Genomic DNA, 15,019 nt, shown 5'->3' with positions numbered 1-15,019 from the left:
CTTCTTGAATGTTGCTTCTATGTGGGAGGTCCAAGACATATTGTCGGTTACCATCACTCCTAGGAACTTGATGCTCTTGACGTCCTCCACCTCAGCTACATTGATGCAGACAGAGGCATGTCCTCCTCCTTTCTTTCTGAAGTCAATGATCAGTTCTTTTGTTTTGCCAAGAATGAGAGAGAGGGCCTATTATCATTACACCATGACACCAAGCCCTCTCTCTCTTTCCTGGATTCTGATTCTGATATCTGTACTATCACGGTAGTGTTGTCAGCAAATTTGTAGATGACATTCATACAGAATTTAGCGACAGATACAGTTGTGGATGTAGGAGCTGAGAACGCATCCTTGCGGTGTGCTAGGGTTGAGGATTATTGCGGTCTATGCATCACAAAGCTGAGTATCCAGTTGCAGAGGATGGAACCAAGTCCTAGGTTTTTGAGTTTTGAGATTAGTCTGGTCGGGATTATAGTATTGAAGGCAGAGCTATAGTCGATGAGTAGGTGTTTTGTTATCCAGATGTTCCAGGGATCAGTGTAGAGCCATGGAAATGGCATCTGCTGTGGTCCTGTTTCTCTCATCTTCTCATTTCTTCTCATCTCTATTCTGAATGATTGGTCCTTTATCCAAAGACTGTGCCCATAAAGTTTCTAGTCTCCCCATCTATCAGGAACAACCTCTCATTATCTAACCTATCAGGCCCCTTCAAAATGTTGTACAGTTCAATTAGATTGCATTTCAATCTTCTAAACCCTGGAGAATATGCACAATTTGCTCAGACTTCTTCATAGGTCAGCTCTCATAATATTTAAGTAGTATTTAGATCTGCACATGTAATGCCATGACATACTAGGCTATGGGCCAAGAGCTAGAAAATAGGATCAGAATATTAGGTGGTTGTTATTAATGAGCATGGATACAATGGGCCTTTTTCTGTGCTGTTGACCTCTATGATTCTATGACTCTAACCCCCTGTCATCCCAGGGCCAACTCAGTGAACCTTTTTTGTTCCATCCCCTTGATACATCCATTTTTTTCTGAAATGTGGAAAACTAAACTGCATCTAATGCTCCAGATATGATCTCACCAAAACCTGTATCTTGTAATAAGACTTCTGTATTCCTCTACTCAAATCCTCTTGCCGTAAAAGATAAACATGCTATTTATCTCCCAAATTGCTTTCTATACCTACATGCTAACTTGGTCTATTTCTTATTCAAGCACATCCAAGTATCTTCAAACAACAAAAAATAACTTTTGCACCATATATAAAATGTTTTGCTTTTCTATTCTTACATACAAAGTGAATAATTTCATAATCCCCTACTTTAGAATCCATCCTCCATCTTGTTGCCCCTTCTCTTAGTTTATCATATCCTTTTGCAGCTTCTGTGGCCTCCCTAAACTTACCCTTTCACCTGGTTTTGTATCATCAGCAGACTTAGATACACTATTCACTGTCTCTTCATCCAAGTCAGATTGTAAATAGTTGAGGCCTAAGCAATGAACTTTGTGCACTCCACTATTCACTGCCTGCCAACTTGAAAATGTCCATTAATGCTTTCTACTTCTTGTCTGTAAATTGCCAGGGCTCATTTTAGATGGCATGTTCCAAAACCATGACCACTTCCATCTAGAAGGACAAGCGTAACAGATACATGGGAACGCCACCAGTTGCTAGGAACAATCCAAGTTGCATTGTTGCATGGATACAAAACCATTTAAAAGTTCCAGAAGTCACTGCCACACAAAGGCCTCAGAGACCTTGAAAGTGGAGTCGCAGGTAGATAGGATAGTGAAAAAGGCGTTTGATATGCTTTCCCTTATTGGTCAGAGTATTGAGTACAGGGGTTTGGAGGTTATGTTGTGGCTGTAGAGGACATTGGTTAGGCCACTGTTGGAGTATTGCGTGCAATTCTGGTCTCCTTCCTGTGAGAAGGATGTTGTGAACCTTGAAAAGGTTCAGAAAAGATTTACAAGGATGTTGCCAGGATTGGAGGATTTGAGCTATAGGGAGAGGCTGAACAGCTGGGGCTGTTTTCTCTGGACCGCGGAGGCTGAGGGGTAACCTTATAGAGGTTTACAAAAACATGAGGGACTTGGATAAGATAAATAGACAAAATCTTTTCCCTGGGATAGGGGAGTCCAGAACTAGAGTGCATAGGTTTAGGGTGAAAGATATAAAAGAGACCTAAGGGGCAACTTTTTCATGCAGAGGGAGGTGCGTGTATGGAATGAACTGCCAGAGGCAGTGGCAGAGGCTAGTACAATTGCAACATTTGAAAGGCATTTAGATGGGTATATGAATAGGAAGGGTTTGGGGGGATATGGGCCGGGTGCTGACAGGTGGGACTAGATTGGGTTGGGATATCTGGTCAGCATGGACGGGTTAGACCAAAGGGTCTGTTTCCATGCTGTACATCTCTATGATTCGATGACTATGACCTACACAGTTGGAATGGAAGTTAGAAGGAGCACTGCCTGCTTATTCTCCTTCAAGCTATTCACTAGCTAGTCATGGAAATATACTGCTGTTCCTTCAGTGTCACTCGGTCAAAACTCCCTCCCTAACAGCATTGTGGGTCTACCAACATCAAAGGGACTGCAACAATTCAATATGGCACCTCACTACCATCTTCTCAAAGTTACCTAGAGATGGCACCCACATCCCATGAATGAATAAACATGACTCCTCTATCAGTGCTCATATACTATTCCTAAGTTCATGCCACTCAATCATTACAATATCAAAAAACTCAAATAAATAAAGTCCAATCAGAATTTTCTTTTCATAAAACCATGTTGATTTGTTCTGGTCATGCTGTGCTTCTCTAAGTGTACTGTTGAGATTTCTTTGATGGTAGATTCCAGTATTGACACTTGGCTAACTGGCTACAGTTCCCTGTTTTCTTTCTTGAAGGTGGCATAATATTTTCCAAATTCCAATCTGCTGTGAAGTTCCCAATTCTAAGGAATTTTGGAAAATCATCCACTATTTCTACAGCTATCTCTTTTAGACACCTGGGAATAGGACATCAGATTCTAGGAATTTGTCATGCTTTAATCCCTTTGATTTCTCCAGTTCTTGTTCTCTGTTGATATTCATTTCCTCAATTTCCTCACTTTTCTCAGCCCTAACTTATTGCCTATTTCTGAGATGAAACTTGTGTCTTCTATTGTGAACCCAGACACAAAATATCTGATAAAAGACATTTATACTTACAAAATCTCTTCCAACCCATTTTTATATTTCTGGCCAGTTAATACTCTACCTTTTTTCCTTCTTACCTATATTTTGGGAGCACTTCCCTGACTTATAAATCTTTCCAAGTCCTCAAAGTTGTCACTGTTTCCTGTAACATTGTAAGCCTCTTCTTTTAATCTGCTACCATCCCAAATTCCTGTCTTCAAATGACATGTTGTGGGTCTGTGCTGCAATTCAGTAGATGTATACAAATGCATAGATATTACAACATGGAGGCAAGTTATTCTGTCCAAACAGTGCATGCTAAAATTCCTTCTCAATGCAGATAAATTGTTAAAATCTCATTTATATTCTCTGCCCCCATTATGTTCTAAAACCCCTTGCACACCAACCTCAACTTGAATATTGACAAGTGACGACAAGTAAATCCCTTGCTGTAGTTCCACTATATGTAGTATGAATCACAAGCATGAGAATACTTCCTGGCAGTGTCTCTAATATACTTCGAATGGGATGAGTCAATACTCCAGTGTTCAGATGAGTAAGTCAATACACAATTTTTATATTATCTAATGTTAACATGGAAACTTAAAGAAATAAATTTAAAATCCTTACTTGGTGATGCCTCCAATAAAGGTGCTGATCGCCATGCAATGGCTGTGGTTCCAAAAGCAAAGGAAGGAGTGTCAGGTGACTGTAAAATCTAAATAAAGTACAAAAAGTACAAAAGAATATTGAACCCCATTTCTGAAAATTAAAACACTGTAAAATCTAAGACACTGTCATCCTATCATCAATAAATTATATTTAAAAAATTAATATTGTACATTTGATTCTTGTTAGGTTTCTCACTCACTGGTATTGTGTACTACATACCCAGTCAATAGGTTTGATTATGGGCCAGGAATGGGAGACTCATTAGATCCAACAGGCAGCCTGCTATCTATCTATCTGCTCCTGCTGTCACCACCATTGCTCCAGCAGTAGGGATCATGTTGGGCAGCGGCCCAACAGTGCACAAATTGAGGCCATTGTTAGGGCAATGATTATTGGTCACTGCTGGGATTTAAACAGCATTGGGCAATACTCATGTACAGTGATCAGCTCGATAGCTTTCTCTGTATTGCTGTAAGTAGGTGTCTCCTTTACATCTGCATCACCTCACATTTATCTACATCAAAAGTCATTTGCCATTTACTTGCTCCATTCTGTATGTTTAATAATATGTTCCTGTGTGTTGTTGCACAACTACACTGTTAATTACATATCAATATGATATCATTTGCAAATTGTTAAGTTGTCCAGACCATTAAAGTATTTGGTGAAAGGCAGTGATCCCAGTTCCAACATTGCTTCCCACCTTCCACCAACCTGAGTAACCATCTTTGGTCTTGTGTTGTCTGTTTTGTCACCAGCCAGCTACCCTTCTGGATAGTGGACTGGGTGACAGCTTCATAGAACACCTTTCCATCTGCAAAAAAAAAGATCCTGAGCTTCTGCTTGCCTGCCACTTCAACATATCACCTCGTTGCCTGGCCAACATCTCTGTCTCAGGCTTGCTCCAGTGCTCCAGTGATGCACAGTGTAAGCTGAAAAACAGCACCTCACTTGGGAACTCTACAGGCTTCAGAACTTAAAATCAAGTTCAACAATTTTAGGGCTTGAGTCACCTTCACACATGTCCTTATCCCAAAGCTTACACACCAGCCTTGTTATCACATGGACTGCTATTACATACTACCCATTATTAGTCATTAATAGTCTCCATTAGTAGCTATTCATTCTCGCAGGCTGACCTTTACCCAGTTCTTTGTCTGTCTAACTATTCTTCTCTTTTTTGGGGGCTCAATCTCTACTACCATATATTCCTTACCCCCTCTGCTCATTCTATCTTCTGATAAAAAACAACTTTTTCCCTGCTACTATTGGGGAAGTTTGAGGAAGGTTCACTGGACCCAAAATGTTAACTCTGGTTTCTCTCCATAGACGCTGACAGACCTGCTGAGCTTTTCCAACAATTTCAGTTCTACTTTCAGCTAGTCTTCATGCTGCTTGTCCCTGATGTTATATGTGTACGCCCTTATTGCGTCAATTTGAAAATCCAAATATATTGTAGTTTATAAAATAGATCAGAGTGGTGCTCAGGAAAATCGATGTTTTGGGCAAAAGCCCTTCATTCCTGATGAAGGGCTTTTGCCCAAAACGTCAATTTTCCTGCTCTTTGGATGCTGCCTGATCTGCTGTGCTTTTCCAGCACCACTCTGATCTAAATTCTGGTTTCCAGCATCTGCAGTCCTCACTTTTGCCTAGTTTATAAAATACCCTATTTACATTTACATTACTTCTTCAAATAATACCAAATTTACCTATACTTTTAATATTCTTGCTGACTAACCATTATCATATTTTTGTTTCCAGTTTTTTTGTTGTTGTTGATATAATTTAAGTAAAAAATTCCTTTCTTTCATACCACAAATGTTGTTAACTGGAACTGTAATTTTTCAGGACTCCATTCACTTTGAAATTTAGGAATAAACTGTATTTGTTAACTTATGTTTAATCTTCTCAAATGTTAATTGTCTTCTAGCTTAAAACATTTGGGACTTAATATTCCTGGCAAGTTTATCTGGGTACTGGACAAATACAGAATATGTATAAGCATCAGAGTGCCCAGAATTGTGCAGTTACTATGAGATGGAGGAATTCAGCATTCATCCTTTCACCTCATTTTCATTGCTGTCCAGGCTCTGAACTCTTTGGAGGTCATAGAGTCATACAGCATGGAAACAGACCCTTCAGTCCAACTAGTCTACGCCAACCATGTTCCCAAAACAAACTAGTCCCAGCTGCCCGCATTTGGCCCATATCCCTCCAATCCTTTCCTTTTCATGTACTTATCCAAATATTCTTTAAATGTTGGAACTGTACCTGCATTCACCACCTCTTCTGACACATGAACCACACTTTGTGTAAAAAAAGTTGCCCCTCATGTCCTTCTTAGCATCTTCTCCTCTCACCTTAAAAATATGCTCCCCCACTCCAGTGAAAAGGCCCTTGCTATTCCACTTACCTATCCTCCTCATGATTTTATAATCCTCTACAAGGTCACCCCTCAACCTCCTATGCTCCAGTGAAAGACATCTCAAAAATACATTTTACAACTCAAACTCTCCATTCCTGGCAACATCCTAATAAATCTTTTCTGAACCCTCTCCAATTTAATAATATCCTTCCTATATCAGGGCAATCAGACCTGCACATAGTACTCCAGAAGGGAAGGGACTTTGAGTGCGAGCAGCAGCTAAGGTAAGACAGTTTGTTTTAAAATTACTTACCGGTAGCGGGCAGCGGTATTTTTTTTTCTCTTCACAAAAAGAGCGGGAGCAGCAGGGGGAAGTGACGAAGACCAGAGGGGCAGCCGGGTAGGTTTTTTTTCCCCCTTAAAAGTGCGCAGGAGAAGAACCCGAGGCACTACAGAGGTAGTGTCTCCCACCCGCCCTCCTCCTCTAACCTAAATAATAAGACCCGTTGTGGGAAGTAGGTAAGTGCTGCATTTTGCTTGTTGTATTCTTTAGACCCAGTTTTTTTTAAAAAAGGTTAATTTCAGAGGGATGGCAGTGAAGGCAGTGCAATGTTCCTCTTGCAACATGTTTGAGGTGAGGGATGCCATGGGCGTCCCTGCTGATTACACTTGCAGGAAGTGCACCCATCTCCAGCTCCTCCAAGGCCGTGTTAGGGAACTGGAGCTGGAGTTGGATGAACGTAGGATCATTCGGGAGGCAGAGGGGGTCATAGATCGGAGCTTTAGGGAAGTAGTAACTCCAAAGATGGCAGATAGATAGGTGACAGTGAGGGGGACTGGGAGGAAGCAGCCAGTGCAGGGACCCCCTGCGGCCGTTCCCCTCAAGAACAAGTATACCGTTTTGGATACTTGTGGGGGGGACGACTTACCAGGGGTAAGTAACGGGGCTCAGGCCTCTGGCACGGAGCCTGTCCCCATTACTCAGAAGGGAAGGGTGGAGAAGAGCAGAGCAATAGTAATTGGGGACTCGATAGTTCGGGGCACAGATAGGCAGTTTTGTGGGAACGAGAGACACTCACGTTTGGTATGTTGCCTCCCAGGTGCAAGGGTACGTGATGTCTCTGATCGTGTTTTCCGGGTCCTTAAGGGGGAGGGGGAGCAGCCCAAAGTCGTGGTCCACATTGGCACCAATGACATAGGTAGGAGGAGCACTGAGGATGTTAGGCAGGCTTTCAGGGAGCTAGGTTGGAAGCTCAAAGTTAGAACGAACAGAGTTGTTGTCTCTGGTTTGTTACCCGTGCCACGTGATAGAGAGTCGAGGAATAGGGAGAGAGAACAGTTAAATGCGTGGCTACAGGGATGGTGCAAGAGGGAGGGATTCCGGTATTTGGATAACTGGGGTTCTTTCTGGGGAAGGTGGAACCTCTATAAACAGGATGGTCTACACCTGAACCTGAGGGGCATCAGTATCCTTGGTGGGAGGTTTGCTAGTGCTCTTGGGGGGGGTTTAAACTAACTCTGCAGGGGCATGGGAACCCAGACTGTAGCTTTAGGGTGCAGGACCTGGAGTGTAGGGAGGTTAGGAACATGGTATCAATTTCAAAGGAGGGTGCCTGTAAACAGGAAAGTGGCTTGAAGTGTGTATACTTCAATGCAAGAAGTATACGAAATAAGGTAGGTGAACTTGCAGCGTGGGTTGGTACCTAGGACTTCGATGTTGTGGCTATTATGGAGACATGGGTAGAACAGGGACAGGATTGGCTGTTGCAGGTCCCAGGGTTTAAATGTTTTAGTAGGGTCAGAGGTGGGGGTAAAAGAGGGGGAGGTGTGGCATTGCTTGTCAAAGATAGTATTACAGCTGTGGAAAGGATGATGGATGAAGACTCGCCATCTGAGGTAGTTTGGGCTGAGGTTAGGAATAGGAAAAGTGAGCTCACCCTGTTAGGAGTTTTTTATAGGCCTCCTAATAGACCTAGAAATGTAGAAGAAAGGATTGCGAGGATGATTCAAGAGAAGAGTGAAAGTAATAGGGTGGTTGTTATGGGGGACTTGAACTTTCCTGATATTGATTGGGAAAGCTATAGCTCAAGTTCGTTAGATGGGTCAGTGTTTGTCCAATGTGTGCAGGAGGGTTTCCTGACACAATATGTAGATAGGCCAACAAGAGGTGAGGCCATACTGGATTTGGTTCTGGGTAATGAACCAGGCCAGGTGTTAGAATTAGAGGTAGGTGAGCACTTTGGGGACAATGACCACAATTCGGTGACTTTTACCCTAGTGATGGAGAGGGATAAGTGTGCACAACAGGGCAAGAGTTATAGCTGGGGGCAGGGAAATTATGATGCGGTGAGGCCTGACTTAGGATGTGTGGCTTGGAAAAGTAAGCTTCAAGGCAAGGGCGTAATTGATATGTGGAGCTTGTTCAAGGAGCAACTATTGAGTGTCCTTGATAAGTATGTACCCATCAGGCAGGGAGGAAAAGGTCGTGTGAGGGAGCCGTGGTTTAATAAGGAATTGGAATCCCTTGTTAAATGGAAGCGGGCGGCCTATGTAAAGATGAGGCGTGAAGGTTCAATTGGGGCAATTGAGAGTTATAAGGTAGCCAGGAAGGACCTGAAGAGAGAGTTAAGAGCAGCAAGGAGGGGACATGAAAGCTCCTTAGTTGGTAGGATTAGGGAAAACCCTAAGGCTTTCTATAGGTATGTCAGGAATAAAAGAATGATGAGGGTAGGAATAGGTCCAGTCAAGGATAGTAGTGGGAAGTTGCGTGTGGAGGCTGAAGAGATTGGGGAGACACTGAATGAATACTTTTCGTCAGTATTCACTCAGGAACAGGACATTGTTGTCGATGTGAATACTGAGTCACAATTAAGTAGAATGGATGGCTTTGAGGTATGTAGAGAAGAGGTGTTGGAAATTCTGGAAAGGGTGAAAATAGATAAGTCCCTTGGGCCTGATGGCATTTATCCTAGGATTCTCTGGGAAGCAAGGGAGGAGATTGCAGAGTCATTGGCCTTGATTTTTATGTCCTCGTTGTCTACAGGAGTAGTGCCAGAAGATTGGAGGCTAGCAAATGTGGTTCCCTTGTTCAAGAAGGGGAGTAGGGATAACCCTAGTAACTATAGGCCGGTGAGTCTCACTTCTGTTGTGGGCAAAATCTTAGAGAGAATTGTAAGGGATAGGATTTATGAACATCTGGATAGGAATAATGTGATCAAGGATAGTCAGCATGGTTTTGTGAAGGGCAGGTCGTGCTTCACAAACCTTATTGAATTCTTTGAGAAGGTGACTAAGGAGGTGGACGAGGGGAAAGCGGTAGATGTGGTGTATATGGATTTTAGTAAGGCGTTTGATAAGGTTCCCCATGGTAGACTACTGCAAAAAATACAGAGGTATGGCATTGAGGGTGAGTTGGAGGTTTGGATTAGGAGTTGGCTGGCTGGAAGAAGACAGAGGGTAGTAGTTGATGGCAAAGGTTCATCTTGGAGTGCCGTCACTAGCGGTGTTCCGCAAGGATCTGTTTTGGGACCATTGCTGTTTGTCATTTTTATAAATGACCTGGAGGAGGGGTTAGAAGGTTGGGTGAGCAAGTTTGCGGATGATACGAAAGTCGGAGGAGTTGTAGACAGTGAGGAAGGATGTGGCAGGTTACAGCGGGATATAGATAAGCTGCAGAACTGGGCAGAAAGGTGGCAAATGGAGTTCAATGTAGCTAAGTGTGAGGTGATTCACTTTGGTAAGAGTAACAAAAAGATGGAGTACTGGGCTAATGGTCAGATACTTGGTAGTGTAGATGTGCAGAGGGATCTTGGTGTCCATGTACACAGATCTTTGAAAGTTGCCACCCAGGTAAATAGTGCGGTGAAGAAGGCATATGGCGTACTGGCTTTTATTGGTAGAGGAATTGAGTTCCGGAGTACTGAGGTCATGTTGCAGTTGTATAAGACTCTGGTGCAGCCGCATCTGGAGTATTGTGTGCAGTTTTGGTCGCCATACTATAGGAAGGATGTGGAGGCACTGGAACGGGTGCAGAGGAGGTTTACCAGGATGTTGCCTGGTATGGTAGAAAGATCGTATGAGGAAAGGCTGAGGCACTTGGGGTTGTTTTCATTGGAGAAAAGAAGTTTTAGGGGTGACTTGATAGAGGTGTACAAGATGATTAGGGGTTTAGATAGGGTCGACAGTGAGAATCTTTTTCCACGCATGGAGTCAGCTATTACAAGGGGGCATAGCTTTAAATTAAGGGGGGGGTAGGTATAGGACAGATGTTAGGGGTAGGTTCTTTACTCAGCGAGTCGTGAGTTCATGGAATGCCCTGCCAGTAGCAGTGGTGGACTCTCCCTCATTATGGGCATTTGAGCGGGCATTGGATAGGCATATGGAGGATAGTGGGCTAGTGTAGGTTAGGTGGGCTTGGATCGGCGCAACATTGAGGGCCGAAGGGCCTGTACTGCGCTGTATTCTTCTATGTTCTATGTAAATGTTGTTTACTGGAAAGGCCTCACCAATGTCCTGTCTGGTCTACCTTTCTAGGACACTCCTGGAAATCCTGGACAATGTGAAGCTTGGAGGAATGATATGCCCTTTCCTCACTGCACTATAAAGTAGTGACTCTTACGCAGGTTCTACAGGGATCTAACAGGCCTGAGGAAAAGGCAGGTCAACAATAGGTTCTTCTTTTGGTTCGATGACATAAGTCAATCGGGTTACTGGTCTAAGCATCTCATTTTTAGTCATGCTGATTTACATCCACTTACAAAATAACATGTCAGAAATGCAACAATATCAACTCATTATACAAACTGCATATACTTATGTTTCACAGCTATATCCCTTCTAAGACTCTTAAAAGCAAACATTCAGTAAAATTAAACTAATGCAAAAGGTGTATGCTACATATCTAAGATCATGATTCGGAGATGCTGGTGTTGGACTGGGGTGTACAAAGTTAAAAATCACACAACACCAGGTTATAGTCCAACAGGTTTAATTGGAAGCACACTAGCTTTCGGAGCGACGCTCCTTCATCAGGTGATTGTGGAGGGTGTTACGATCGAGCCCTCCACAATCACCTGATGAAGGAGCGTCGCTCCGAAAGCTAGTGTGCTTCCAATTAAACCTGTTGCACTATAACCTGGTGTTGTGTGATTTTTAACTATCTAAGATCACATTAACATACAGAATTGTCAATTCAGCTCATCTGTGTGTAAAGAAATAAAACAGTGCATTAATCTGCCATTTAAGTCTGCATCTTTCTTAGTTTAAACAGGTCAGTTCCTCTGCATATTGTCCAACAGCCCAAAGCAAAATCTCCTCCCCATGTTGTCCACTGTCTTTTTGTGTACCTATCACTTCTGGAATCTCTTCTTTCACAAAGAAACAATCTTTACATGATTGTTTTCTAAAATGCAACACACTGGCAATTAAGTACATTAAAAAGTGGAGTATTTCCCGAATGCTTCAATTGAGTGAACTTAGCAGCTAAATTAAGGGAAATATTTTCTTTTGTAATTTTATAGGGTCACATTAGACAAATCAGTCTCTCAATAATGTATAAGGTACAGCTAGCAGGCCTGCGAAGTGCTGCCTGTTTCAGGTCACACTGTTTAGTGAGAGCTGGTCTCTGTGTAGAAACAGAAGCTAGGTATGCATATTCATATCTTATTTTGTAGCCAGTTACATTTACTACTGGAAGCTGAAGAGGAAAACTATTTCACTGATTTAAAGCCTTTATGTTCAATTAGTTGCCTGATGTAAATTTTGGGCTTATTGGGCCGAAGGGCTCATTTCCACACTGTCGGGAATCTAAAGTAATCTTTAAGCTTGTGAACGATAAGTTAACTTCACACTTGTAAAAATGTATTCCCCAAATCTATAATTGGCCCTTCTGCTGCTTCATAACATTGCATTATATAAAGCTGTAATATAGATATTACAATTTGACATGTTTCTTATTAATGAGCTGTGGTAGCAAATTTTGAGCATTTGAACAGCTGTTTACCAATCAGATTTTTAAAAAAATAAAACAAATTTCTTTAAAATGGATTAACATTTCTATTAGCATATTTGGCAGAGAGATTTTTGAGAGCATGATTTGTCTGTTAGTCTTTGCAATAGTAATGTGACTGGAGTTACTAGTTTGACAAATATTAACTTAGTTATACGCTATTTAACAATTATTCATCTTTGTGGTTTCAAGATTTTGCTATTGTTTAAACAAATACAAAGAAAATAAATAAATTTTACATGACTAAGAGTCATTTCACTTGCTTCTTATTTAGCACACCAAAATAAACTCTTAATGTTTACACTCTAATGTTATGAATTAGTGTATTTTCAAGAGTAATGCAAAAAATGCTATGTTTATCATATTATCGTTCACAAGCTTAAAGATTACTTTAGATTCCCTACAGTGTGGAAATGAGCCCTTCGGCCCAATAAGTCCACACTAACCCTTTGAAGAGTAACCCACCTATTACTCTCTGACTAATGCATCTAACACTATGTGTAATTTAGCATGGCCAATTCACTTAACCTGCACATCTTTGGACTGTGGGAGGAAACCCATGCAGACATGGGGAGAATGTGCAAACTCCACACAGACAGCCACCTGAGGCAGGAATCGAACCTGGGTCCCTGGTGTTGTGAGGCAGCAGTGCTAACTACTGAGCCATGACATGCTGCTTTAATTATTATTAAGTGTGGACAATTGCAAATAATATTAGCGGTAGTGATTTATGGATGGGGTGCTAACAGTGGGGAAACTTTTACATTTCTAGAATAAATTGGTAAGTACTTGGATCCCTTCTTCAAATTCAAGAGTCACAACAATAGCTATAAAGTTTTATGACCTGTATGCGACCACTTGAGGGGGGAAAGAGGTACAAAGGAGACATTACAGTCAAAAATTGATCATTTGAAAATAATTAAAGAACAGGAAGGCATTGTTGACACCCTCAAATATGATACCTCGCACATTTTGAAGAAGATTAAATCGTCTGTTTCAGATGACAGGCACTGCACATTATCTCCCGGAAGAGCGTGGCACAAGGGTTAGTAAACAGATGTAAAATCCTGAAATGCTTCCCCTCAATATTCCATGTTAGCAGATACTAACCTTCCTGTTACGTGCTGAAGGTTACTTTATTCAAACATCCTTAACTCCCAAATAACAATTTGCTGATTGGTCAGTCGGAACTCTTTCTTTTATTATTCATGCATTCGAAATGTTATTTAATTAGAAGGAAACGTAGAGTTCGAGTAAGTTCAGCTGCCAGTCTTTTTTGAACCAAATCAGACTTTCTTACTATTTCAGTTAGCAAGTCTTTTCCTGGAGTGACAATAAAACTTCTGAATACCTTTCAGCTTGCTTTTATTTATTATAGGCTTGTGAGAATTGAATCATTGTGTCACACATACAGGTACCAGCGTTTGAACGTGTACAGAAATTTACCTTTAATCTTAGAATAGAACATTATATTTAGACTATGTCGCATTGCCGTTTTAAAAAGAATAATAATATTTGAAGCCTTTATGTTAACGAAAACACATAAGGGTGCCTAACGGTTGAGGAAAATTGCAAACCAGATAATTGTCCTTGCGACTTCCAGTCAGTGTCTGCACTCCATCTGAACTAACATTTCAGACAACTCATAACAGTTACATGAGAGCGAGAGCAATCCCTACCTGCTCTCCCTGGGAAATGGTATCTCGTTTCTGCCGTATTATACGGTTGCTTTTCCTAGTGAAAGAGAACAAGGACAGGTTTGTTCTACACAGGTAAACTGCACCTTCACTGGTAATGTGCTGCGCACTGCAGCAAAGGAATGTGAATAAAAGCCGAGCTACTCCACAGTAAACAGTGAACAGTAGGCACTTATAGAAATCACTTACAGAAATTGTCATTCATATCCGCACTTCAACCACATTCGCTTGACTCGTTCGGATAAATATAATCGCCCCTTTTCTATTTCAACGACCCCTTGCTGTGTTTTTACATGATAATGATGGATTAATCGAAACGCCCACCCAATACCTGTCCCGGGCACTTCGCCTTATTCTGATGCTAGCGAATGGACTTACTGTTCTGAAAGTTCCGCAATGGACATTTTCACGGTGTTCGCACTCCAGGAAACTAACACTGAGGGGATTAAAAAGAAATGCATTACTTATCTTTCTAACGAAATTTGTCTTTTAAAAAGAAAATAAGTCCGAATTAAAGTGTCTATACGTTGCGAATGTTAAGACTGTACTTATACATTGAAAATATATTAACAACCAGACACCGTCTGTGTTACTTCAAATCGGATCGACATTCGTTTTCGCGGAACTACACATTGCACCTACCTTGTGATGCTAATATTACCAAACAGTATGAAGTTGAATAAAAGTTGCTCTTTATTCTGGACTGAGCTCTGAACTCCATGTGTGCCGCCGACAATGCAGGTTGGCCTCAATTTTCAGATTCGTTTCCAGCGGGAAGATACTCTATTTCTCACGATGTGTGTCAATTGTTCATGGTTTCCAAAAGTTACCTTCCTCTGATATTCCTCTCTGGTTCTGAGGACTCAGCATTCCGGTCGACTGGTTAAGAGGAGGCGCGTATGCAAATCAAAACCACAGATTATTTCGTAATGCCGAGAAAGACCATTAATTTGTGGCTCTCATTACCGGCTCAGTCTTTTAAAATAATCATAACCTCTGGTTCTGTAGCCAAAAATCTAAACTAATAAGCGTAGAAGTATTCATTTCCAACGTACGATAGTGCAGCAGTATATCTTGAAATCACTGCA

The 15,019-nt window shown here is 41.6% G+C and overlaps 1 protein-coding gene across 1 annotated transcript in view; it reads right to left on the bottom strand.

The window, feature by feature from the left end:
- Positions 1-14,746, bottom strand: part of otog (otogelin) — a 223,796-nt gene extending 209,050 nt beyond the window's left edge. Inside the window, exons 1-4 of the mRNA XM_043706414.2 lie at positions 14,574-14,746; positions 14,310-14,367; positions 13,914-13,968; positions 3,821-3,908 (exon numbers count right to left, since the gene is read on the bottom strand). Of these exons, the coding sequence (XP_043562349.2) occupies positions 3,821-3,908; positions 13,914-13,968; positions 14,310-14,367; positions 14,574-14,652 (280 nt within the window). The 5' untranslated portion in view covers positions 14,653-14,746. The remainder of the gene's footprint in view (positions 1-3,820; positions 3,909-13,913; positions 13,969-14,309; positions 14,368-14,573) is intronic.
- Positions 14,747-15,019: the final 273 nt, after the last annotated feature.

This window comes from Chiloscyllium plagiosum, unplaced genomic scaffold, assembly GCF_037043375.1.
Source record: "Chiloscyllium plagiosum isolate Xiang-an unplaced genomic scaffold, Cpla_swu_hap1 HiC_scaffold_18, whole genome shotgun sequence".
NCBI classification, from domain to species: Eukaryota; Metazoa; Chordata; class Chondrichthyes; order Orectolobiformes; family Hemiscylliidae; genus Chiloscyllium; species Chiloscyllium plagiosum.
The sequence above is the reverse complement of the archived record's forward strand: the minus strand, read 5'-3'. Positions and strand labels throughout refer to the sequence as shown.